Source organism: Stenella coeruleoalba (assembly GCF_951394435.1).
Source record: "Stenella coeruleoalba genome assembly, chromosome: 2".
Taxonomy (NCBI): domain Eukaryota; kingdom Metazoa; phylum Chordata; class Mammalia; order Artiodactyla; family Delphinidae; genus Stenella; species Stenella coeruleoalba.
The window spans coordinates 168,229,803-168,255,759 of record NC_137147.1 but is presented as its reverse complement, the minus strand read 5'-3'; the positions used below and the strand labels follow the sequence as shown (position 1 = coordinate 168,255,759).

The 25,957-nt window shown below is 38.9% G+C and overlaps 1 protein-coding gene across 10 annotated transcripts in view; it reads left to right on the top strand.

The window, feature by feature from the left end:
- NEBL (nebulette) overlaps window positions 1–23,363 on the top strand; it is a 522,125-nt gene extending 498,762 nt beyond the window's left edge. For 9 of the 10 annotated variants that reach the window (XM_079913284.1, XM_079913283.1, XM_079913279.1 and 6 more), the window contains 2 exons: window positions 16,243–16,349; window positions 17,834–23,363. In XM_079913284.1, the coding sequence (XP_079769410.1) occupies window positions 16,243–16,349; window positions 17,834–18,010 (284 nt within the window). In that variant the 3' untranslated portion in view covers window positions 18,011–23,363. The remainder of the gene's footprint in view (window positions 1–16,242; window positions 16,350–17,833) is intronic. The other variant, XM_079913278.1, reaches the window with a different exon arrangement.
- The last annotated feature ends 2,594 nt before the right edge of the window (window positions 23,364–25,957 follow it).

Sequence of the window (25,957 nt, the reverse complement as noted above, 5' to 3'; positions counted from 1 at the left end):
TTTATTTAAATACTATTCTAGAAATTGGAAAGAATTTTAGAACAATACTTGTTAGTGGCAAGATGAAGAAAAACAGGTAATGTTCGTATTGAGAGATGCCATCTTTTTTTCTTACAATTATTTTAAATCTCATTAATAGCTTTTTAATATGATTTTTAAAAATTTATTTACTTATTTATTTTTGGCTGCATTGGGTCTTCGTTGCTGCACGCGGGCTTTCTCTAGTTGCGGCGAGCAGGGGCTACTCTTTGTTGCGGTGCGCGGGCTTCTCATTGCGGTGTCTTCTCTTGTTGCGGAGCACGGGCTCTAGGTGCGTGGGTTCAGTAGTTGTGGCTCGCAGACTCTAGAGCACAGGCTCAGCAGTTGTGGCACACGGGCTTCATTGCTTCGCGGCATGTGGGATCTTCCTGGACCAGGGCTTGAACCCATGTCGCCTTCATTGGCAGGCGGATTCTTAACCACTGTGCCACCAGGGAAGCCCTTTTTTCCAGATTTTATTGATTTCTTTAAATTTAGATTGGAATTTTATATGATAAAATGTGTTATGTCCTAGAAAGGTGTCCTTTAATGTTGGGCCGTCTTCCCGCCTTTGAGGTGACGTGTGTGGCAGCGTGGTCCCGTGGTGGACAGAACACTGTGTGGGGGCAAGAGACCATCCTGCTCTCCCACTGCTTGGTCTGGGTTCTCAGGCGGTCACCTAACCTTATCAAGCTCGGATTCCACATCTGTAACAAGAAGGATGTAGAACAAGTAGCTTTTCTATTCTAAGATACTTTACATTTCCTAAGCTAAGTGCCATGAATTAAATAAACTCCTTTTTCTTTCTCTTCTTTCTATGTATGAGAATGTGTTTATGTCCTGAAGGTGACCTGTTTTACTTTTTGAATTAAATGGCTGGGCAGTTATGAGAGTCATAGTTTCAGGGTCCTTTTTTCTGAGTTACAGGAAATTTAGCTTGTTAGGACGAAGGGTTAAACAATCAGCTCATTTCCTTGAGGCAGAAGTACAAAGTTTTCATCATTCACATTTGGTTTTCATGAGCATTAACATAAAAGCCTTCTCCTTTACATTTTTATCATTGTTTTAGTTATGCATTTCTCATGATGTTTTCCCATCTTGCTTTGATTGCTGAATATTTTCATTGTCTTATGTGATTATTTTGGACTTTCTTTAGTTTTGGGTCTACTATCTGAGGTATTACATTACCGAAGGGTTTGCATTTTCCATATCTACTGTGTTACTTCGATTCAATAAAGGAGGCTTTTATTTCAATTTCATCTAATTTTGTTTTGATTCTTGCATAGTATTATTTGAAATTACCTTTATTGACTTTTGGTATTAGATTAGGTTTACTTATTTTCACTTGACACACAGTTCCTTGAGTGGAAACAATCCTGATGGTTTCTGCTCATTTCACTGTGAGGTTTTCTTTGATCTCTGTGTTTGTCTTTAGGGCACTTACCAGCAACATGTATTTGCCTTCTGGTACTGCTTTGTATTCCTTTGGTTTTCCTTAATTCACAGTGTTTTGTATCGCTGGTATTCTCATGTGTTTGCCATCTCACCCAATATTTACCCTTCTCAGTTTGAACTTGGGTTCAGTTTTTTGCTTCAGGTATTTTATGTGTTTCTGTTTTCCTCTGGAGCGTAAAGGGGATGGGGGTGTGATGGGGAGGAAAACCAGATGCACTTTTCAAAGCAGACATTGTCAGTGTTCCAACCTTGTGAACTTTTCCATTCTGCTGTGAAAGAATCTTATTGGTATGACCTAGTCCTGCCTTAACTGGTGGAAAACAAGTTTCTGAGTTCTAGGACAGCCCCAGCTGTGCTGTGCTTATAGCACCCCATCCCATGTAATATGTCCTCAAAAGAGGTTAGGTTGCAAGAGGTGCTTCAGTACATCCTGGAACTCTCAGTTGTTGTCCATAGGCGTGACAAGAGGGCAGTGCACCAATTAGGTAGCCAGTAGCCCTGGTAAACACCCATAACTCCATCTGTTTATTCACCAAACATTTATCCAGTATTTCCCATATGTGTGAGATGCTGGAAACAACAGCAACAAAAAATATACTTATTGTTTTCAGAGAACTTGCATTCTAGTGGGTGAACCAGATACATACATCCATTGTGCTCAGGAAGGCATTATGATAGAGTAATATAAAGAGTTAGAATTAGCCAGGCAGAGAAATGGGAAAGAAGTGTTTTAGGAAGAGAGGTAGCATATGAGAGAGAACACAGCACATTGGAAACCTGGTGTGTTTTGGCATATCTTGAGCCCCTGCACCACCAGGGAAGCCCGGGAAGTAAGTATTGAAAGAGGTGTTGGAAAGTACGTGAGGTACACGTTTGGTGAAAGAGAAAGAAAGTTGCCTCTTCAAGAATGGAAAGAAAATAGAAAATACCTAACAGTAAAAATAAGGAAAGAGCATTTTAACCCCCCAGCCCTTAGCAACTGCCATTCTATCTTTGCTCTATGAGTCTGACTGTTTTAGGTACCTCATCTAAGTAGAATCATGCAGTATTTGCCCTTCTATTTGCTTAGTATAATGTCCTGTAGGTTCATCCATGTTGTCGCAAATGGCATGATTTCCTTCTTTTTTAAGGCTGGATAATAGTCCATTGTGTGTGTACCACAGTTTCTTTTTCCATTCACCTGCCAGTAGTCATTTGGGTTGCGTGCACGTCTGGCTGCAGTGAACAAGGGACTACAGATGTCTCTTAGAGATCAGTGAAATGCAGATCTCTTCAAGATCAAATGAGATATCACCTCATCTGTTAGGATGGCTATTACCAAAACAAAACCAAAACCAAAAAAAGATAAGAGTTGGTGATGAAGTGGAGAAATTGGAACTCTCACACACTGTTGGTGGGGATGTAGAATGGTGCAGCCACTATGGAAAACAGTATGGAGGTTCTCCAAAATGTTCCAGATCTGGTCCAGCAATCCTACTTCTGAGTAGGATTCATAACTCTTTTTTACTACCTGACATTTCATTATGTATTAATTAGTTTGTGTAGTGTCTATGTTTCCCCCAGAATATCAACTCTGTTAGAACAGACTCTTTCCGCATGCTTGCTTCTCTATTCTATATCTAGCACCTAGAACAGTACTTGTATTAGACACTCAGTAAATATTGTTAAATATATAAATATATTCAAATTAAATCTGATCTGAAATATAAAGAAACAGCTTTGTTGCATGTGTTAACTCACTAAAACTTGGCATTAGTCTTTAATTTATTAGGGTCTAATTAAAGTTACTTTGACCTGAGAGTAACAGTGCAATAATAATCCTTATTATAACTTTTTAAAAAGCAGTCATGAAGGATTATCACCAGCATGTAACATTGTGACCTGTGTTTATTACAAAACCTGAGTCAGCTAATTACCTTTCAGAACCAAGAAATCAGTAAATTATTCCTACGTTAACACTTCCGTTCTCGTATAAATACTTCTCTCTCAGTGTTTTGTTTGTTTATTGAGGACGTCTGTCCTCAGTAGGGACTCAATAGCGTAGAAGTGCCCATCAGAATTCTGAAATTCATACCTTTCATGGCTTCTGTCTCAGTGTACTCTAGTTTATTGTTCAATCATGAACTCCATGGAGATAGAGAATAGAATGTACCATGTGGCTTTCCTTCCAGAGCCTGGCACAGGACCGTGGGTGCTCAGCGAAGAGCAAAAGCAAGCCATCGCTTTCCTAGGCTCAGCGAAGACCTCTGGGATCTGCCTTAAGCTCCTAAGGGCAATAGCTGTCATTAAAAGCTGAATTTGCAATGAAACTGGGAACAGAAATGTCAAACGCAGGCACAATAATAAACTACTAATATATTTTGAAAGGGACGGATTGTATCCAACCAGCACTGGTTCCAAATCTCTTTTAATATGACAAGTGTCCATAAAGTCATAATCCTTTGCCCAATATTCACATTAATTTTTCTGTTGATTCTCTTTTGCCATTGAAAATTTATGTCTTATGATTTATAGACGCCATTCTGTCCCAAGTTCATGTTATTGGCTTTCGGTGATTTTCAATTTTAAAATTAGATAACCAGAACAACCTACAAGAAAATACACTCCAAATTTTAAACTCTTTGCCATCGTTTGAAATAAACTATCCAGTAATTCTATATTCGCCACTAATTCCATTTTCTGATTACTGATTGACAACCCCCAATCCCTTGAAAAATATCCAACTCCTTCCCAGCCTGACTTCTGTAAATAAAATACATTCAGTACGAGAATCCCAGTTGTATTATTTCCCTTCTATATTTGACTGTTAGTTCCGATCGAAATTTGAGAATTTTGCTAGCATCTGTCAAAAAAGTGATGGTTTAGTATCTTCATTTAAGTTTAGGAAGATTTAAGGAGTTGATGATTGAAATACAAAATTTCTGTGATTAAAACTAATCTATAGGAAAACAAATGATTCCTTTATAATATGAAATCCAATTAGTAGAATATGACAATTATATTTAGCCATCTAGGCAGTACATCTAGCCTAGAAAAGAAGCACACAATGTAAATTGTTAGAAACTTTTAGTTAGTTCTGTTACTCCCCCAAGAAAAAGGTTCAGGACTGACTGAACTTGAAGTCCTTAGAGAAGCTCATATTCCTAGTATCAATAGACTTGGAATGAAAGAAACGTCATAAGTTTCCTTTTCTGAGTGTGAAGTTGGGGAAAGGATCAAATACTAATGAATAGCACTTGTTCCAAGATGCACATGTGTCTTTCATTGATTTGCCAAAATTAAATCAAAGGGTTCCATATGTGTCTGAAGGAGAACCATCTGACACTTAAAGTAGCAAACAATAAAACTTTAAAAATATATTTCCTGTGAAGCTGAGCTGATTGGGAAAAAGAGAAGGGAAGGATGTAAATGTGGCTATAGCATATGTGTCAAATGAGTAAACTTTGGAAGAGCTTTATAAATCGTAAGTGGCATACATGTAAAGGAGCGAATAGGTATTCTTGGATTTTTATTTCTTATTTTGTTTATTATTTATTATTAGGTACTGTTAAACATTGGCAGTGGAAATGGTAGTTTTTGTTTTTTATGGATCAAAATTGATGTCCAGGTTGGATACTAGACTGAGTGTACGTATATTTACATTTCTGTCTTACACATAAAACAGTCAAGTCTTAATGTTATCTTTGTAGTCACGAATTTCCCTGTTCTCCCCCAACTTCCTATTTCATCTAGGTGCCCACATCCTCCCGCCCCAAGCCCCAGGCTAGTAGGTCATGAGGGTTGGATCCTGACTTTACAGGAACTACTTAAGATGTCCACGGGCTGATACAGCTGGGCGATGTATCGAGTTTCTGCCTTTCTTTGCTCATTAGCTCCTGTTGCCTGGCCTCGTTGTCACGTGCTGTTTCTCTTGTGACCAGACTTCCTATTTCTTATTGTCTGATCTCCCTCCCCGCAAATCTTCCTGATCTGTCCATGCTGCGTTTCTCATACATTCTGGTTCTTGATCTTTATCTTATGCCATCTACCTGGCCCACGTGTACCGAACTTATTGTTTACTAGTCTCTCTGTCAAGCTCTTTCCTAGACCCTGTTTCAAGGTCGTTACCCTTGTGTGCCTTTGATCACAATGACCCGTTGCTCACCTCCCTACCTGCCTGTGACTCTTCATACCTGCCTATTTCACCAGTCCCTGCCACTCACCTTGAACTTAGAGCTTGGGCTCTGGGAAAGCCAGACAATCCTTTAACACACATTTCCCCACATTTCCCTGTCTTCAAATCATGTCAGGAACACATTGAGTCAGTTTCATAAATGTTCATTGGTTGAAGAAAATATACCTGCTCATTCACAAACGTAATCAATACTGAGACATGTCTAGATGTGATATTTAGTGTGGGTTATTGCTAGGGGAGTCTCATGTAAAACTATTCAAGAACTCCTCGTGGATTGATGGTATTCCTTAAGGGTCAGTATCTGAATTGATTAGTGCGAGAATAAACTACATGCATAGTCCAGTTTTAAGTCTTTGAGAATATATTATGTATATCGATCCAGCAAGTATTTACAGAATTACCTCTTCAATCGTGTCATGAGATTTTCTTTCACTGTACTTGAATGATGATGAATCTTGCTGTATAAGACTGATTTACACAATACCAGCAGTAGTGGTCACTGAGGAAAATTGGGATTTGCTATGAGCTGACTTTTCAGTCATGGCATAATTTGTGTGTAAAAGCTAGTCTCGGTGGTGTGGCTTACCTAAATGGAAACAGCGTCCCCATCTACCTGCTATCCTATTGCTTTCATCTTATCAAAGAACTGCCCCAAATTATATAGTCCTTGTCAGGAAACCACATACATATCTATATCTACACTGTACATTACTTTATTTTCTTTTTTGAGTTGTTTTTCTTGTTTTGTTTTGTTTTGTTTTTGCTGTACGCGGGCCTCTCACTGTTGCGGCCTCTCCCGTTGCAGAGCACAGGCTCCGGACGCGCAGGCTCAGCGGCCACGGCTCACGGGCCCAGCCGCTCTGCGGCATATGGGATCTTCCCGGACCGGGGCACGAACCCGCGTCCCCCGCATCGGCAGGGGGACTCTCAACCACTGCGCCACCAGGGAAGCCCTTCTGACTTGTTTTGAGGGATCGTGTACATATGCCTGTAGACACAGATACATGCCATATGGATTTTGTGCCATGAGAATATTAAAGACTCTCTAATCTGGGGCAGAAATTATTTCCTTTTCCATCAGTGACAGACCTGCTCGTATTTACGGTTGGGTTACGGTTACAAGTTGGGGAGTTTATTCTGGCTTTGATAGCTAAAAATTAGAAATAAATCTGAGAAAAAAACTACGCAAGTTGAAATTCAAATCTAAACATAGGAGTAAATTGGCTAGATTATTCTGAAGCAAAATAGCAGGCATTCTTCAATCCAAAGTGCTCTATTTCTATTCAAACCACATTACGTCTTAGCTCGGTTCTGTCAGAGAACATCCACAGACTTACGTTTTCTAGAGAAAAAACAGCTTTGAAATCAAAACGTACTGCTTTTCTGGGCTTTCGAGAGTAATTAAGTGTAACTGGCAGATAATTTAAAATATAACTAACTTTGTGTCTTTTTCAACATTTAGGAATTGCAGAGTCCCAAAACAATATTTTAGAAGTTCTTGCTTGAGACAACTAAGCCAAATATATAAATGAAATGGTGAGATGTAATGTATGTATGCATGGTTCTAAAAAGTACATAACCTATATATGTTTCCTTTTGCGGTTAACAGGTAATAAGGAATCTTTAAATAGCCAACTTATATTTGATTGAAGCAACATTATAAGTCTATCATTTAAGTTTAGGGAAGAAAATAGTTAAATAGTCTCCTGGACTTCATTGTATTTTCAGCTAGATTCTTGGAATGTCTGTGGGAGTAGAGCTTGTCACTATGCTGACAATGACTCAAGAGAGTGACATTTTTCAGGCAGTTTCTACAGAATGACCTTGAAAATTGTTCGGTGGCGTCATGATGGGGGTCTTTGCTGCTCAGTGGGAAAGTGGTTGATTCCTACTAGGAGACGTGATTTGAACATAGACCTGAAATCATTCATACAGGATGAGGTGACTGAATGACGAGCGCCCTAGGTAACGTAGGATAGTATTGGCAATGGGAAGAAGAAGCAAAGGTTAAACATGTGTGCACACACACATACTCCAGAGAATTATCAGATGCCAGAATGACCCTTAGAAGAAACCTAAAAGCCATTGCTTCAGAAGTGATGCTACTGTCTGTGATTTGAGCTTGCTTTTCCAAAAGTGACTGAATTGTTCTCACTATGATTCCTTCCAGGGATGTCCTGGCACACCTCATCAACCACAGACACAGAAACTTTTTGGGGGGTTTGTACCCCAGAGTTTACCACAGAAAAGTCAGTGACGACTAGAGTTGCCCCTGTGAGCGTAAGAAGCCTGCTTTGCATATCTCCCCATTAAACCTCCTTCTTTCTTCTTTCCCTCCCTCTAACTCCTTTCTGCCCCACTGGCAGGAGTGCATGGTTGATGCTGACTCTTCCGACTTCAGGTCAGGTCCTCCCCGCCCCTAGAAGCTCCTCTCCAGACCATAGCGCTCTTCCACATTTCTGAATTCACAATGCTTATTTGTAAATTAACCTCATGCTATCTTGTCATTTCTTCCATGATCATTTTGGTGTGGTACAGCCCAGAGTTTGGTTTCTGGAGTCAGACTGTTGGCATTTAAATACTAGCTCCTCATAGCTCTGATATTTTTGACCAAGTTATGAATCTTGCTAACCTTCAGACTCTCTGTCTGTGAAATGGGCATTTACCATCTGTCAAAGGGTGACGATTCCACCAGCTCACACATGTGACACTCTAGGCACAGGGCCCCGCATGGCATAAGGAGAGGGACCGACCGTGCCAATTTGCCCAAGACTAAGGAGGTTCCTGGGAAGCAGAACCTTCAGTGTGAAACCCGAGAAAGTTCCAAGCAAACTGAGTTGGTCCTCCTAGTTGTAAGCATTTCATTTATATTATTCAAATTTTATCATATTCATATTTTGTATTCCTTGGGGATCCTATGTTACATCTTTCCCTCATTAAGGTTCACAGAAGCGCATACCTAGGTGCTTAAACATCTTCATGTGTACTGCGTTTTCTTAAAGGAGGTTTGCAGTACTTTATAGTAATAAAATTCATAAAAGACTGGAAAATTAAAACAAAGATGACATGGGAGTCTAGAAGGAGAAATTATTAGGAATATAGCATTGGCTTGAGAGATAATTTTTGATTTTGCAAAGATGTTTTTTAAAATGTATCCCAAATGCCTAGAACACTGCAAATAATAAAAGAGGTGAACGATTACCTCCAGGAAAACATCACACACAAAAGAAAATATAATCACAGATTGCTACTGTTAAATCAAGTGATCAAGCAATCCCTAAGTGCGGTGTAGCTGCAGGGCTGTCTCACCACACTTCATAAACCCAGCTGGTAAGAAAACAAAGAAACCTTTATACCCACGACACAGCAGGCAGCATGGGCTTCATGTGGCCACAGTTCCCCTCGCCCCTCCACCCCCTGAGTTCCAAGGAAAAACGTGGCCGGTGGGTCATGGGAGCAAGTGCAGGTAGATGCTGAGCACACAGTGGATCTTTGTCACAGCTGAGAAGTGCTAAGCTCAGGAAACTCGCAATCGTGTAAGGGGACCACTAGCAAACCTGCCCAACAGGGAGACATTGTCTGTATCAACCTGGTTAGGAAGCAAGTCTTCTCTGGGGAGGAAAGGGAGACTTTATTATTGCAAAGATGGTTCTTGGCTGCCCAGTCTCCCTTTCCTCTCGGATGGTGACCTGGAAGTGGGGACTTTATTAGTCGCCCCCCCCCCGCCCCTGCCGTTGCTGGTGCCACGTAGCTCTTGCCTCACCAGGAGTGTCAAATGGTAGCCCCCCCCCCAACCCCGCCCAGTTATCCTGTGGCGAGCTTCCTCGTGGCTCAGCTTTCTTCCCACAATCCCCGGTTGTTTCTTGAGCCCTGGGTTAAACATTTTCCTCCACAAGTAGAAAAAAGTCATGGTGTGTGTGTGTGCTTTAGCCTGTTCAGCTGCTATAACAGAACACCATAGACTGGGTGGATTAGAAACAACACATATTTATTTCTCACAGTCCTGGAGGCTGGAAGGCAGAGATGAGGGTGCTAGCATGGTCAGGTCTGCTGAGGGCCCTCTTCCTGGCTGCAGACTGCTATCTTCTCCTTGTGTCCTCACGTGATGGAAGGAGAGCTAGCTAACTCTCTGGCCTCTTCTCATAAGGACACTTATCCCATTCATGAGGGCTCCACCCTCATGACCTAATCACCCAAAGGCCCCACCTCCAAAGACCATCACATCGTAGGGGGGGCGGTTAGGATTTCAACATATGAATTTGTGAGGATACAGACATTTAGTCCATTGCAGGGGGAGAGAGGGAATTTGGGAGTAGCATAAATAGGGTCACATGTGCCTCTAAATTTGTGTCAGGTGGAGAAGAAGGACACCAGCAGTAGCTTAGTTGTTCTTCATCGTGGCTGCCCATTTGAATCACTTGGAAGATTTAAAAAATAAAACACCAGTGTCCACTCCCACCTCAGAGACTCTGATTTAATCTGGGGGACCTGGACATAGCATGGTTTTAAAACATCCCAGGTGAATTTAATATGCAGCCAGGGTTGAAACTCACTGCAAGTACCTGAATCCTCCTCTCTCCTCCTTTCCTTCCCACAGTTCACGGCCCACACTGGAGCTGAAAATGTAAAATATGTAGAGTAATGATTGCTTTTATTTTTACATATGGCTTCCAAAGTTTGAGCAATGTTTTATATCACAGCGATGACTATGCCTGTCTCTAAAACTTGGTGGTTTTAACTCAGTGGTAGATGGTTGGTTTCACTTTTATGTTAAAGTCTGTTTATTCATAGTTTCTTATGTAGCAAGGCTGTTTCTCAGGCAGTTGTCTATTCACAGCTTATCATTAAAAACCAACAACTAAAACCTAGAGGCAGTCTGGCTTGTTTCTGTTTACTGCAGGGACGGAAAAGCATTTTCTATAGTGCTAGGAATTCTCTCAGATTAAAAAATAGCATCCTGTTGCTGGATTAGGCATAATTGTTGTGGATTTAGTCCCCACTGTAGCTTGTGGAGAGAATCAGAGGCCACGAGGACTTGCGGCCCTGGCATGGAACTCTTGATGGCATGTGCAAAAGCCATTTGAGCAAGAAGGTTCACGTCAGGGGCCTATGTTATTACCAGTTAGCTCAACCACCTGGTTCATGGCCTTCATGAGATCTAGTTAGGATCTAGCTCATTATTTAATATTTACTTCAAAACTAACAGCATCTTCATACTTTCTTTTTTACGTTCATGTCTTCGTTCAGTTTAGCAATTTTCCTGTGATTGTCTAAATAGAGATTTTTCTGTCCTAGGGAAAAAAAAAAACCTCATTAAGTTCTTTGACATGCATTAGCTGATAAAACCATCTATTTCTAAATATTTTAGAATTTCTAAATATCTAAAATATTTCTGATTTCATTGCATCTTGTATTCTTCATTGGAAAATTCCCGAGGGCTGATTTTCTCCTTATTCTAGATTTTTAAAAAAGTAAGCCTATGAGAAAAACCCCAAAATTATTTTCTCTGTTCATTCTGCGTCTATAGTTAGCTAATTGCTATAGACTTAATGCTTGTGTCCCCCCGCCCAAATTCATATGTTGAAATCCTAACCCCCAATACGATAGTACTAGGAGGTGTAGCATTTGGCAGGCGATTAGGTCATGAGGGTGGAGTCCTCATGAATGGGATTTAGTGCCATTATGAAAGAGAGCCCACAGAGCTCCCTCACCTTCTGCCATGTAAGGACGCAGCAAAGAGATGGCCTTCTGTGAATCAGGAAGCAGAGTCTCACCAGACACCGCATCTGCTGAAGCTTTACTCTTGGACTTCCCAGTCTCCAGAACCGTGAGAAATAAATGTTAGTTGTTTCAGCCCCGCAGTCTGTGGTATTTTTTTATACGCACCCCAGATGACCTAAGACATCAGTAAAGCACCATTTTTATTTTTATGTTCTGCATTTGGAGTTTGGCCATATACTATTACTCTATGGTCATTGTGAGGCTGTCAAAACTTCCACTCCTTCTGTAATGACCTGAGACTTTTATTGTGGTGTCACTGTGCAGAGATGATTGTTCTGATGCCTTCCTGCTTAATCTCCCAGCCTCTGCATTTGTATTCTATAAAGTGGGAATGACACTTGTATTAGAGAGTTATTCTGTTAATTAAGGGGCGATACATAAAGCACAGGCATACGGAGGACACTTCCATAATTCTCTTTCTCTTCTCCCATCTGCTCTGGGTACCTTCCCCAGAGTGGACGTTTTTGGGGTGCTTTTTCTGCTTTTAATTTGGGTGAATTTCTGTGGTTCATTTACTCCAATCTTTGTATGTTTACATGTATTTCCTTCTTTTTCCAGTTTCAGATTTCTGAAGGCTCCTAAAATTTTTCCTTCCTCCATTTTTACCTTCTGTTTTATGATCTTCCTGTCTACTTACTTCTTTCTTTGTCTTGACTTTACCTCCTTCAATCATAAGAATAAGCCTTAATTAGAAAATATTAGTGTTGGCTGTTTATGTAAGAATTTTTTGTGCACTAGAAGAGCGATTTCAGTTTTATAAATACTATAGGACATTTCAAATAGAGCCTGAAACCCTCAGAGCTTTAGTCATCTTCCAGACCTCTGGTCCATAAATCTTACCAATGTGAAATGAAAGTTGTCACACTTTTGTGTTTTGTTGTTGCCTTAGTATAATGAAAGCCACTGTTTTGTGGCTTTTATGCTATTGAAATAGAAACTGCTCAACCTCAAGACTCTTGGGCTGGAAGACCATCATAGCTTTACCACCATCTGTACTAATGCCCATGGGTTAAGACTCCGTGCTTCCACAGCAAGGGATGCGGGTTCCATTCCCTGGTCAGGGGGAACTAAGATACCGTATGCCGCTCTGTGCGGCCAAAAGAAAAAAAAATGCTCATGCTGTCTGACCACTAGTTTAATAAGGAGGGCACTGTGTGTTTTTCTCTTTCATAAGAAGTACTTGTTTGTTGCAAAATTAGCCTAACATCTTGCTTTTGCAAAAACCCATTGAATTCCATATTTTTGTGGACAATGTCTCATACTCACATGGAATAGCTATCTTTTAGCCAAATCCATAATAAACCCAATTTCCAAAGCCATTACCTGAAATTTCCTTTTGCTTGTTTCACCTATGTTTCATAAAAAACGTTCATGTAGCACAACAATAAAAAAGCAATGTCTGTGCCTCTTTTTAAATAGGGATTTGCTTTTAGTAAGTTGATTCCTCTGAGCTCTCAGTTATATTTTTCATAGTCCTAATAGGAGCTTCCTAAAATATCTTCTATTGTACCAGGTATAAGGTAGATAACAAGTTTGATAACCCCAAAGAGACTTGCGTTAAATAATGTAAACAGAGAGGGAGATGGAAATAATCAATCAAGGCATGAGGAGAGACCGTAAGGACAAGGTTTCTCATTCTAAACTCTCCTGCTCTCTCCAGCCCACACGTGTTTAGGATAAATACCTTCTTCTCCTTCTGTATTTGACAGTAGCTACAGATTCCTTTTGAAGGTCGGATTTGAACAATTGAGTAGGCATGAATTTTCATTTTTAAAAGCCAAAGTTAGAGAACACTTTTCTTCTTTTTGAAAAAATTTTTATTGGAGTATGGTTGATTTACAATGTTGTGTTAGTTTCAGGTACACAACAAAGTGAATCAGTTATACATATACATATATCCATTCTTTTTTAGATTCTTTTCCCATATAGGTTATTACAGAATATTGACTAGAGTTCCCTCTGCTATACAGTAGGTCCTTATTAGTTATCTATTTATATATAGTAGTGTGTATATGTCAATCTCAATCTCCCAATTTATCGCCCCCCCCATTTCCCCTTTGGTACCTTAAGTTTGTTTTCTACATCTGTGATCCTATTTCTGTTTTGTAAATAAGTTCATTTATACCATTTTTTTAGATTCCACATATAAGTGATATCATATGATATTTGTCTTTCTCTGTCTGACTTACTTGACTTAGTATGGTAATCTCTAGGTCCACCCATGTTGCTGCAAATGGCATTATTTCTTTTTTTATGGCTGAGTAGTAGTATTCCATTGTATATATGTACCACATCTTCTTTATCCATTCATTGGTCGATGAGCATTTAGGTTGCTTCCATGTCTTGGCTATTGTAAATAGTGCTGCAATGAACATTGGGGTGCATGTGTCTTTTTGAATTATGGTTCTGTATCTAGAGAACACTGTTAAACGACATTCTTGAGTTGTCAGTACTGATGGGTGCTAAACTGGGATTATCATGCACAACCTGTGTAAACATAAACGCATTACAGCTGATGAGATAACATATTTAAGAGTTTTTTCATCATTATCCTTTCCTGATCATTTTTTCCCCAAAATATTTTAAGATGGTTGTGCGTGATTCTATACATCAAAATTTAAAGGTCATAGTTAAGTAGTGTAACAAAGGATTAAGTGTTTAATTCTTTATTTTTATTACTTGTCAAGGGTTACTTATTTAATCTTAAGTATTTACAGATAGATCAAAATAATAATGAAGCAATGTCTTCTTTAAATGGATTAAAAACCAGTTCAAGACTGCTGGCCTGGGGATGCAGTTGGAGTCGTTGACTAATAATGTATTTAAGGAAATGCCCTAAGTATCCTGAGCCATTTCCTTCATTGGGCAAAGGACAGATGTCCAAGGCCATCACTGCTCTAGGAGGGCAGTTAGTTTTGTCACTCCTCTTATACCTGCATGCTTTGAGCATAGCGGGCAGTGATTATTGTTAACATCCATGCCAGCTTACTAAGTGACCGGAAAGGTAGTAAGCTCTGTGCATGCATGAAGTCTCTTAAATGCTTGCTGATAGTCAAGGGAGTAAATAAATGAATGGTCATTGCTTCCAGCTTCCAACACAAGAAAAAGCTCTTTTACTCAGCTAGTTAAGTAGGTCTAGATATTTATGGGAATTCCAGTATTTTTTCTTCATGAGGGAATTATGACAACATCCTTGACATCTATTGATGTTAATATTCAAATTGAGTTGATAATGTTAAAAAGTGCTGTTTTCTGACATATTTGATGTTTAATCGCTTTATAATATACTACAATCCAAGTAAAGCTCTTTCTCGAAAAAGACATTAAATAAACACAGTTGTAACAACATTGTAATATGAATTAATTCAAGAACTATTTAAAAAATCCCCATTTAACCTAATATCATTATTATCTGGAGAACAGATTAATGATTTGTAATTTTCTGATGATTAAATTCTTTCAAGTTTGATGTTCTCATAGATCATTAGAATGAGTGTGCCACTTATAAAATATTAATTATTCATGATACCCAAGAATTATATCTGCTTTATTCTTTTATTATAACTGTCCTGAATAAATCAACCCGTGATAATTACTTTATATACTCAACCTGATTGAACAAAGATGGCAACCTATTGTGGGTTTTTATAGCACGTATATCATAAAAGTTTTACTAGTGCATCATATAATTATTCAAACCACAACGAAGGGCATGCCTACTAAAATACCTTCATTTATAGCCCATGATTCTGGTTGCAAATACTTAAACACACACTACTGATTTCGTAGGGTTTTATGTAGCTTCTGTATTGGTTTACCTAGAATTCAGTTTTCTTCAAAACAGGAACTATGTCTTTTGAATGTCATTAATTAGTGGTGAGAACAGCACAAACTAAGTGAATACTATCTTTTTTTATGTATTATAGAAGGATAATGTTTACGAAATTCTTTAAGTGGTTTCGTTCCTCAGGCTTTCCTAACACTATCCAGCTAACTTATAGCCAAAAATAAAATGGATAATTTGTAATATTCTAAGTAAAATTTTCTTTTAAGGCTTAACAAACATTTGTTGCTAAACCTATGCTATGTTTACCGTCTTTGTAAAGGTAATATTCTCAAAAGTAATATTTTACCTTTGTAAAGGTAATATTCTCAAAAGTATGTCTCAAAATATTGAAAGCACCCATTATTAAATATCCTGTGAAAACACTTATACCCTGTCATTGACAATCCAATTAAATTCCTTTAAATTTCTTTTTTTTTAATTGAAGTATAGTTGATTTACAATGCTGTGTTAGTTTCAGGTGTACAGCACAGTGATTCAGTTATGCATATATATGTAAATCTGTTCTTTTTCAGATTAGTTTCCCTTATAGGTTATTATAAAATATTGAGTATAATTCCCTGTGCTATACAATAGGTTCTTGTTGTAAATTCCTTTAAATTTCTTATTTTTATTTTGGAAAATACCTACAAGGATCCCACGGCCAAATGAAAACAGGATTTTGTTAAGGGATTGCGGGAAATTTCTGTTTTGTATTGTTTTAACATAGCATCTGCAATAGTGTAATACAAATATTTCTAACATATTTAACTGCATGTTAAACTGATTACCTGTATATGTCCTTAATTACTGACATTTATACTGCTCTAGAGATCACTTACAATATCACTCTTCAAATTTCACATGACACTGAAAATGGCATTTGGTTTCAGAAATGTCTAGCAGAGCATGGGGTCACCTGAGGGCTTGGGAGGGGTACTTCGAGACTCGGTTTAAGGATTCTTTGTGTGTGTGTCTGTTTAACGCCCAGCACCTGTTCTTCCTGGAGCCTACCAGCAAAGCCATTCTCAAGGGTATGGGTACATGCATCAGACCAGCTTGTCATCCATGAGGTCAATGCAGCATTCACCAAATCTAGTAAGTGCCCATTTGAAGCGTTCCTCCTTCCCTGGTCTTCATATTTTATCTCCAGAATGTAAATGCACGTAGAATACAGTTGAATTGAATAGGGTACATTTTTTATATAAAGGGTAAATGATGATGTGTTGCATTTTTACAGGCTTCCCTAAGGAAGTGGAAGACATATAGGGGTAGACCGTTGAGAAGGGGAGGCACGATGAGAAAACATGCAAACAGTAAAACATACAAAGACTCTACCAGTACCATAACCTCATTGTTATCTCATGATTGGAAGTTGTCGACTACGGTCTTCATTCAGTAAAAAAAGCACAAATATCTGGTCACGTTAACTAGTGAATCAGAATGGCCACTGAGAGCTAAATGACACAGCCAGCATATGTCTTTGAGTCCTCCTCTGGAAGTCTTGGAGTGCTGATTCATTCACTGAATGTAAGGCTTGGAAGCAGTGTTCCGGGTCATTTAGTCAAATGTGGCATCTTAGGCTGAAATTGCTTCTCCAGGCTTCCGACACAGTCCCTTGGCCTTCGCCTGTGCACTTAGAAAGAGGTGGCCCTTCTAAGCTTGTAAAATACCTTTTTTAAAATGTATTTTTGTTGAAGTGTAGTTGACTTACAATATTATATTAGTTTCAGGTGTACAACATAGTGATTTGGTGTTTTTATGGATTATGCACCATTAAAGTTATTATAATATTATTGACTGTTTTTCTGGGCTATACGTCACACGTCTGTGACCTACTTATTTTTTATAACTGGTAGTAAGGTATCTTTATTCACTCTAAAGTTCTTTGCATCTCAGCCAGTTTCCTCAGTCTATGATTGATTTTGAGATTGTCTGATATCATTAGCTAAACTCTTGACCTCAAATGAAAACAAATATAGTAAAACTCATTTAAAAAATTTCCTCATTATAACAAGGACTTAATTATATGTACTTAAATATTCAGGACATTTATATGCTAGATTTCTATCACTGTGATACAAAAACCTATTGAGTATATTATGGATTTTTTCTTTTATTTGTTTTAAATATTTTTAAGAGGAAACAAAAATTTTTAGTCAAGTTCATTACCTCTGCCAGGAGACCGACGGTAGTGATTTGGCAGTGACTTGGACCTGTCCGCCACTATGGTGGGTTTTGTTCTCTGAAGAATGTGGAGAATCTACATAATCTAAGGTGTCTGGGCTTATCTGAAGCTGGGGGAGTGGCTTTACTGCTTCAGAGCTTACTTTTTGACGGGCTAGCTATTGTATTTAGCGGCTTGCTCTGGCCCCCAGTATTACGTCTTTTGCCAGACTAGTAACCTTGAGATGAACACAGTCAGGACAGACAGTACGCTCTGGTTTGCAGGACTCCAGAAATAGATGTGCTTGGGAAGATTCCTGATAGTTACTCTATGCGTGGGTTGGTTTGTTGCGACCCGCATTTGCGGCTGTGACTATCTTGGTGTCCATCGTGTGACCCCGTCTTTCCCTCCTCAGAGGACCTACCGAGCCATGTACGATTACAGTGCCCAGGATGAAGATGAAGTCTCCTTCAGGGATGGCGACTACATCGTCAACGTGCAGCCCATCGACGACGGCTGGATGTACGGCACGGTGCAGAGAACTGGGAAAACCGGGATGCTTCCGGCGAATTACATTGAGTTTGTTAATTAATCATTTTTCCTTGCCCTTTGAGCTTTGTTCTAATGTACACTAAACGTAATCTTTTTAAAAGGTAGAAGATACTTTTAAGACAACTTGGCAGTTATTTTACAGTAATCTATCCTTCCTTTGACAATTAGACACGCAGGTACCAGGAAGAAGGAATGACTTCTGGGCTGAAAACAGCAGCATTTTCGGTAATTCGTATAAACAAAATAATTAGGTCTGGAGACCTGGTGCTGCTAATTGTGTTAATGTTTTCCTTTGATTGGCTATCGTGAACCCTTCTGGGGAAATGTATTTTTGTAGACTTTAATAGAGACGTTGATTGTCCCTTAAATGTCACAAGTATATGAAATTTCTTAGCTGTCCCTTTGGAATCACCAGAAGCCAGTCCTCGTAATTCAGCAACACAGCCGATAATTTAAAAACCATTTAGCTTTTGAGTCACGACGCAATTTCCAATTCAAGTGAAAATTGCCTAAATATATTAAATGTAAGCAGTGGCAGAATGACAGTTTGGTTAAAATTATATTGACTGGTGGCCTTAGGGATCTAGAAACTTCTACCGAACAAAGAAATTTCCTTGTTCCCTGGGCCAACTTGGGTCTGTTTATTTCTCATTTGTACCGAGGTGTATCCTACTCTCCATTTGCATTCTATGGACCTAAGTATATGCTTGGCTGCCTAGAATGTCAGGACCAAATTACTTCACAGCTACTCTACAAAGGGCAAATTTTAAGGTCATCTATATTATTTCCCTGATACTAATAGCCTTTACCCTGTTGCATGTCATGTAGGTTCAAGCTTCTGTAACATAGGCAGCTGCACTGCCTGTTCCTGTTATTAAAACAAAAAGTGTGGCCGATATCTAAAAGCCCTTTCCTCTAGTTGCCAGCTCATCAGAAAAACATAACTTGAAAAGTTGCTTGAGATTCTCTTGCCGCATTGCACTCTAGTTTTGAAGGATTTACACCTTAGGAAATAGATGTATACTCTAGCAAATAAGTGATTTAGGTGTTTATTGAACAGCTTTCATTAACTTAATGCCGCTATTGATTTAAAAGCAAAGAAAACTTCATAAAAGCCAGTTACAAAGTCGGAATACGAAGTGTGCTGGGGGAAGCCAGCGAACAAAAGATTACCAGCTCCGCACACAGAGACAGGTGATCTGGTTTCTTATTTGGGAAAATGGTATTCAGATTCTGGAATGGGAATCTAGCCACTAAAACCGCTTAATGAAAAGACTTCCTTTCCACTTTCTGGTTTTTATTTTGTAAATCACATCCAGGGGTGAGATTGGGACGTCACCAGAGATTTGAGGTACAGGCCCAACAGGTTGTTCATTTAAAAAGAGATCGTTGTCACATTTTCATTTCCAAATGAGTGACAGTGCAGGCTCTGGCTGGATTCACAGCCGTGACCGTCATGTCGTGAAGTTTAACCTGGAGTCCACAGTCAAGATCACTGGAGAGACTAAGGTCCATCAGCAACTCTGTGTTTTTCTGACCATGCCCTTAGTGAGACTTGCAACAGGGTAGCAGTCATGTAGGGCCTGACTCTATAGCTGTAATGAAACTGAAAAAGTAAAGCTACAAAAATGTAATCAAATGTATGGGCCTTGGGGCTTTCTGCCTTAGTAATATATTCAAAGAAATTAACAAAATATGCTGTAAAACATCTTTTACTGAAATGTTTATTGGTCCAAAGGCAAATGTTAATTCATTTACACCTTTGAAAAATAAGCACATCATTTTGAGAATCTGTAGTCTTATTTTCATCGGGCTAAAAGAGTAATTAAATAAGGTTTATTACATTCAAGCTGCATCTGCATGACACTGATGTAAAATTGAAAAGGGAAAAATTCAGGCAAATAACTAGAGATTTTTTGAGGGGGTTTTACATATTACCACATAGCCAGCTTAGCTGATTTTCTGTCATTGAAATGACCAGTTGTGATTCATCTGATTAAACCCCATATCGATCTGGGTGTCTTCTACAAAAACCTGCAAAGACAAGCAGAACTTGCAATATTCTTGCAAAAATTTCTGTGCATTAAAACTGAGGGCAATAAGCTTGCTTATTAATTTTATTATACCATTAAGTAAATATTTAAGATTCACCCAGACAGACTACTTTTTTGTGATTATAAAAGAGTAGTTGTTGATTAAATTTGCAGAGGAAATGTAAGACGGGTACAATTTTTGATAAATAGCACATTTATAGGAAGCTCAAAGGAGACCGATTTGAAATGATGATTATAATCGGGGAAGTAACCGTAAAGTAACAGCTTGATGTTTCATTGTTTTTCTCATCCACTGATTTCAAAATCAGATTCGCTGAATGTAAACGTCAATACTTAATTGGGGAATAATTCTCCTAAAATGTTAAGCCTCACATAATGTTTGCCTGGTAAAATGTTTCTCCTTCCCAGCCTTCAGGAATTAAGATCGGATCAGAATTTAACTAGAGAGCAGTTATTTTACAATAAAGACTGAGGGAGAACCAGTTGCACATGTTCCCGATGCTATGATTTGATAGTGTTGTCACCATTACTAAAGCCTGTCAGGATATTAAGCATCTCAGTAGAAACGTAGGAAACAATAGATGTATAAAACCAAAGCGCTATTTTTACAGCATCATTTTCAAAACTGTGTTCTCGGACAGCTTCTCCCCTTTCCACACTCCCCCTCTCGCCTTCGATTTGGCAGCGGGCAGATGCTACATATAACGCTGACAGCTCAAGGATGGTTTCAAAAACAATCCTTTTAAAAATCAAGTTAAAGAAGACTGTGTATGTGCCCGAGCACAGAGAGCAGGCACCTGATTTTCTAAACGTGTTCTCAATCCTGATAAAAGCACACGGGCAGTTCGATACGCTTTTCAAAGTTCCGAAAACACAACTGTACGTGGATCATCTCTCTCTTGAGAAGAGCATGGCAACAGAATATATTGCTTTTGGTGTAAGTTTTTGTAGTAGGCGTTTTTACTAATTCTCGTTCTCTGGGAGAGCTTTCTATTTCTAACCTGTGGCAAGACAAAGTCTTCATGTCTTCTTGTTATTGTTTACACATCCGCAGTGTAGCCCACTTTGAAATGTTTATCTGGTTGTCAGATCTCCGCGCTGTCCCCGCATCTTCTCAGGCCTCCCCCACCTCAGACACCACACAGGAATTTGCAAGCACAGTTCCCAGGAGCACCCTGTATGAATATGGATGCGATCAGACCAGCCCCTCTCTTGCCACCAGGTTCATTGCATGAGGATGACGAAGATACCTTTTCGCCAGTCTCGCCACAGTCTTTCTTTCCTTATCCTCCATGTTGAGCTAGACAACACTCTGGGATTTGGGAAGCAGACTTTTCTAAACACACAGTGGAAGCTCAAGGTGCATCTCTTTTTCAGGTTTGTCCATCTCCAGTAGAATGTTTTTAATGAAAAGATAAAGAACATGTGTGTGATCCTTTAATAACACCTCCCTATATAAAGTGGATATATTAATAGTTTATACCAAAATTATAATACAGAGATATAAAAAATATATAGGTGCCTTTATGATTACCCTTGTTTATTCACTATGGTCTTGAAAAGAAAACCAAGCAAGCAAGCTTCTGCCTATTCTATAGTAATATTTTATTATATGATTGGTATTTTTTATGGTGGGGAAGTGAGATGCTCCTGACAGATACGAAAGGTGATAGATGATTGTATTTTACCTCTAGAGGTTTAGAAAATACTGACTTCTTCCGTCTATTTCTGAAAGGTTCTTTCTGGATTTATATATAGTTGAGATGCATAAACATTAACTTTAGGTTTGAGATTTAAAATTCCTATTGTAAGATAGAAGAGTTATGTTATGAGGCTGAATTCATTACATAAGATGAAATTCACTTCATAAATTCATTATACCTTAGCTATTTGCTTCTGATAATCTGAAAGTGGCTAGAGTACGGTTGTTTGGGGTAACTCGACATGGAGGTGAGAAAGCTTTGGTTAATAAGAAGCTGTGTAAACCAAGTTAAGAATGCTAAAATGAAGGTCTCTTTCTGAAGTATTCCGTGCCCATTAGGGTTCTTTCCAGGCACTGCCAACCAGTGCTGATCCAAAAAAGTCAAGACGCTGTACGATGCTTCTGTGGCCATCATTCCCTGATCCGCAAGCCTGGAAGGATCCCTAAGGCACACCTCCTCCCCAGTTGTCCCTGTTACTTCAGTATCTTCGTGGGAATTCCATAGGCTTTTTGTGTTTGATATGTGGTATTCAATTTGCATAGTATATACTTCTTTGTAATCCAGTTGCTGTTAAGAATGATTTATTTTAAAGGAAAAGAGAAAACTGCATCATAGTTCCCTTCCTCGGTGTTCGTACAATGAACTGCTGAGCATTTAGAAACAGCACCGAGTGTGTTACAGGAGGGGTGTGGAACCGTTGGTCTTTGACCTGTGATTAAAACCCAAAATTGAATCATTGTGCAGATTGGCTTCTCTTTGCCTCAAAATATGTAGAATTGTGGTTGATGATTAATTTGCAAGATTGTACTAACTTTGAGAGCATACAGTTTTCCAGGAAACGCTTCATGTTTTTAAAATGAAGGGGCTTACAGAACAATACAATGTTATTAATATAATCTGGCTTTTGTTATGCAAATTGTTAACACCAGCTATTAAAATATATTTTAGTAGAAATGCTTTAATTCATGTTTTTTTCCTCTACACTGTGAATCTTTAAGCCTTGGTGGACTAGAGCAACATCGTGCTGCCCAAAGGACTAACCTATGCAAACTAGTTCACATTTTAGTGGATGTCACAGGAATTGTGTAACAAGACGTTATTTCCCCCTGCATAATGTACAGCGGCATTGAAATAACACATTAAGCCTAGCATCGTGTATGTATAGATAGTTACTCACAAACCCCTCACGGCTACCATAATCATTAGTATTACCATTCGTTTAAGAGCAGATCGCTGATTTATCTGTTAAAACGACGTCAACGATGTCAGAACAAGAATGACAGATGGATGCATCGGCCTTGGCTTCCAAGTGGTCCCTGCAAGTGTTCTCCTGTGATAGAACCGCGTTCTCAGATGCGCTCTCTCCAGGGTATTATTATTCTGTGTCTTCTTTCTGTATTTGTAAAACATGATAACGCTTTAATTTCCTATCTCTACACACTCGGTTTGCTTAAATAAATGCAGGATATAACAAAATGGTTCCACTTGTTGGTTCTCACCTTGGTTTCTTGGAGCAGGGGTCATTGATAACACCCTGGGTATGGGTTTATTGAGACAACTCACGTCAAATGGCCTCGAAGGTCTGTGGTGGCCTCAGTGCACTAACCTTGGTGAGTCATTCAGAATGTGTCTTCTTCCCCCAAATAAACTTAGCTTTAAATGATAACAATATTATGCTTTTGCAAGCTCAGTCTCCTTCTGATTTTATATCAGCGTACTATAGTAATACATCATCGTAGTTCACCTCTTTCAAGATTAAATTCCTCATATGTCCTCAACAGTACAGTTTTAATTTTCTTGTATTTGTAAGATGAAAGAAACAGCTTGCAGCAAAGAATAGGAAGTGCACAAACGGAGTGCATGAAACAGGGAGATGCTCTGATTTCCCAGCTCAGAATGGCTCATTTATCATAGAGGAGAATTGCTTTCTTCCTGTTTCCCATAGTTGGAAAAAGTGAGTTACTTCCTTTTTTGCCCACATATAAATCTGCTGAGACTAGGATCTTAGCTTTATTGTGTTATCTTGTAGAAGTTCCTCTTTGATGGTGCCTAAACCCTCCTAATTGTAAACTGATAAACTCTGCTGATGACACATTTAGTACTCTTGCTTATAGAGTAAACACGCTTCATAATCTTGAATTTTGTGTTTCTCATATTCCAAAAGTATGAAATGAATATTTGTATGATATTAATCAGCAAACATACTGATAATATTTCAAATGACAAAACAGCTTGCTCATTTATTTATTTGAAGAATTTACTTTTTTTTCTCTCTCTCAAAGTTTTTTTTCCCCACCATGCTCACAGATTTTACTCTTTGGAACCCAACCCACAGAGACATGAGTAACTTAGTAAGATTTTTTTTTTTCTGAATTAAAATAATTTAGGTTTAGGATAAACTATGCTTGTATTTTTATTAACTTAAAAATTTGTGAAGTTAGTTGTACAGGTAATTGAGACATACGTGACCACTAGAAGTCTACCAAAGTAACTTTTTACAACAATACTTATACATAATAAATTGAAAAATAGATAAAAGGAAAGTTTTGTTCCTTTCTTTATGTAATTTGCTTCTCCTAAGCAGGGGGATTGAATAGAGTTTTGTGATGGCAGAAAACTGGATATGGTCCAAGTGTGAACTTCAACTCCTTTCTGCAGTTCTAAGCAAAATTCTCAGGCCTTTGTCCATTTATATTTGTACTTGGGAGCAGCAGAGTTCTGATGAAAAATAGAATGAGAAAATGGGTTTAAAGGGTGAAAAGTCAGTATTAGAACAAAGGACCCAGTTACTGATTTTGTATTTATACTGTGGCATTTTGATCTTTGCTTTCACTTTTTTTAAAAAGTAGCAAACATGAAAGAGAATAATAGACTAAAATAGAGAAATTAGCAAAATCTGAACGGCTGTTATCTCACTTGAGAAAATAAGGAACTTTTCTGCATTCCAAATTTAGTTACTCAATTGCTTTTAAAATGGACCCGTTTCTGGTTCTTGAGCCAGCCCACTTTTTCCAGAGGGTTTCTACCCAAGGCCACGTGGCCCTTATTAACTTCTGTTATCTCGCCACTCATGACAGGCGGCTGGATGGAGGTGACCCATCTATAGCATGCCCAGGAGCCCTTGATAGGAGCCTCACGAGAACTTTGCCCAACAGGAATGATGGTCACTGAACCTGTCCACGTCTCCCTGAGGAGCCCAAGTTCACAGTATAGAGCAGGTTGGTTAACTGGTCTGATTATTAAAAGCTAAAAGACATAGAGAAAGGAGGAGGAAGTCAAGAGTAAGCAGAGCTGTGAGTAAGCAGAAAGCATGAGATGGGGAAAGCTCATGAGATGGGGAAAAGATATTTAGGACAGATGGAGCCAAAAATAAAGTGGATGGTTGGTGGTGGCACGAGCCCTGGAGATGGGAAGACACTGATTCTTGCTAACAGCAGCCCTTGAGAGTAGGGAGCCCCAGCCCCTGCTGCTGAGGAAGCGGCCACACTCCATGTCAGATGCTCAAGGTTCTATCCTGGTCCTGCTGCCAATGTGAGGCCACCTCCCCCTGTCTCGATAAGGAACAAATTTCATGAATGTTGGAAACACTTGCAGGGTGTCCCCCAAACGAAACACCAAGTGGCCAACGTGATTGAAATGCCAATTACATTTTTGCAGTTGAAATGTTCCAAGGTTGTCTTAAATAATTTTCTCTTGTTTTCTTTTATGATGCGACATATTACACCGTATACGTGCTACTGAAAACCACTTTAGTTAGAAGTTGTTTCCCTAGGCTCTATGAAGGGTATCAATAATTAATAACAGATGAATTTAACTTCAACCAGTGGGTTTGTACAAAGAAAGGATAGGGAGAGGAATGTTCTCATCAACTTCGAAGTGTTTGGAAAAGAACATGGGAACGACTGGGCCACCTTAGAGAGTGACTCAGGCACTGGTGTCCCAGTGACAAAAGCTGAATTGTTTTTGCAGAGCTTTCAGAAATACCTAATTCTTCCAGGTTTCCTCGGTGATAGTTCTTGATTAAGGTGGATGAAGCAGTAACTGTAACTTACTCACTCAGCATGGATTTATTCAATGCTTACGTGATTCAAGGAACAGAACACAGGAACTTTCGTATTATATTGGTAGAGGGGAGACTTACATTAAACAACCAATGATATGCATTTATCCACTTGTATACAGTTGTGTATACTTAATACAGTTAATTGTTTCATTGCAGTTTGAGAGATG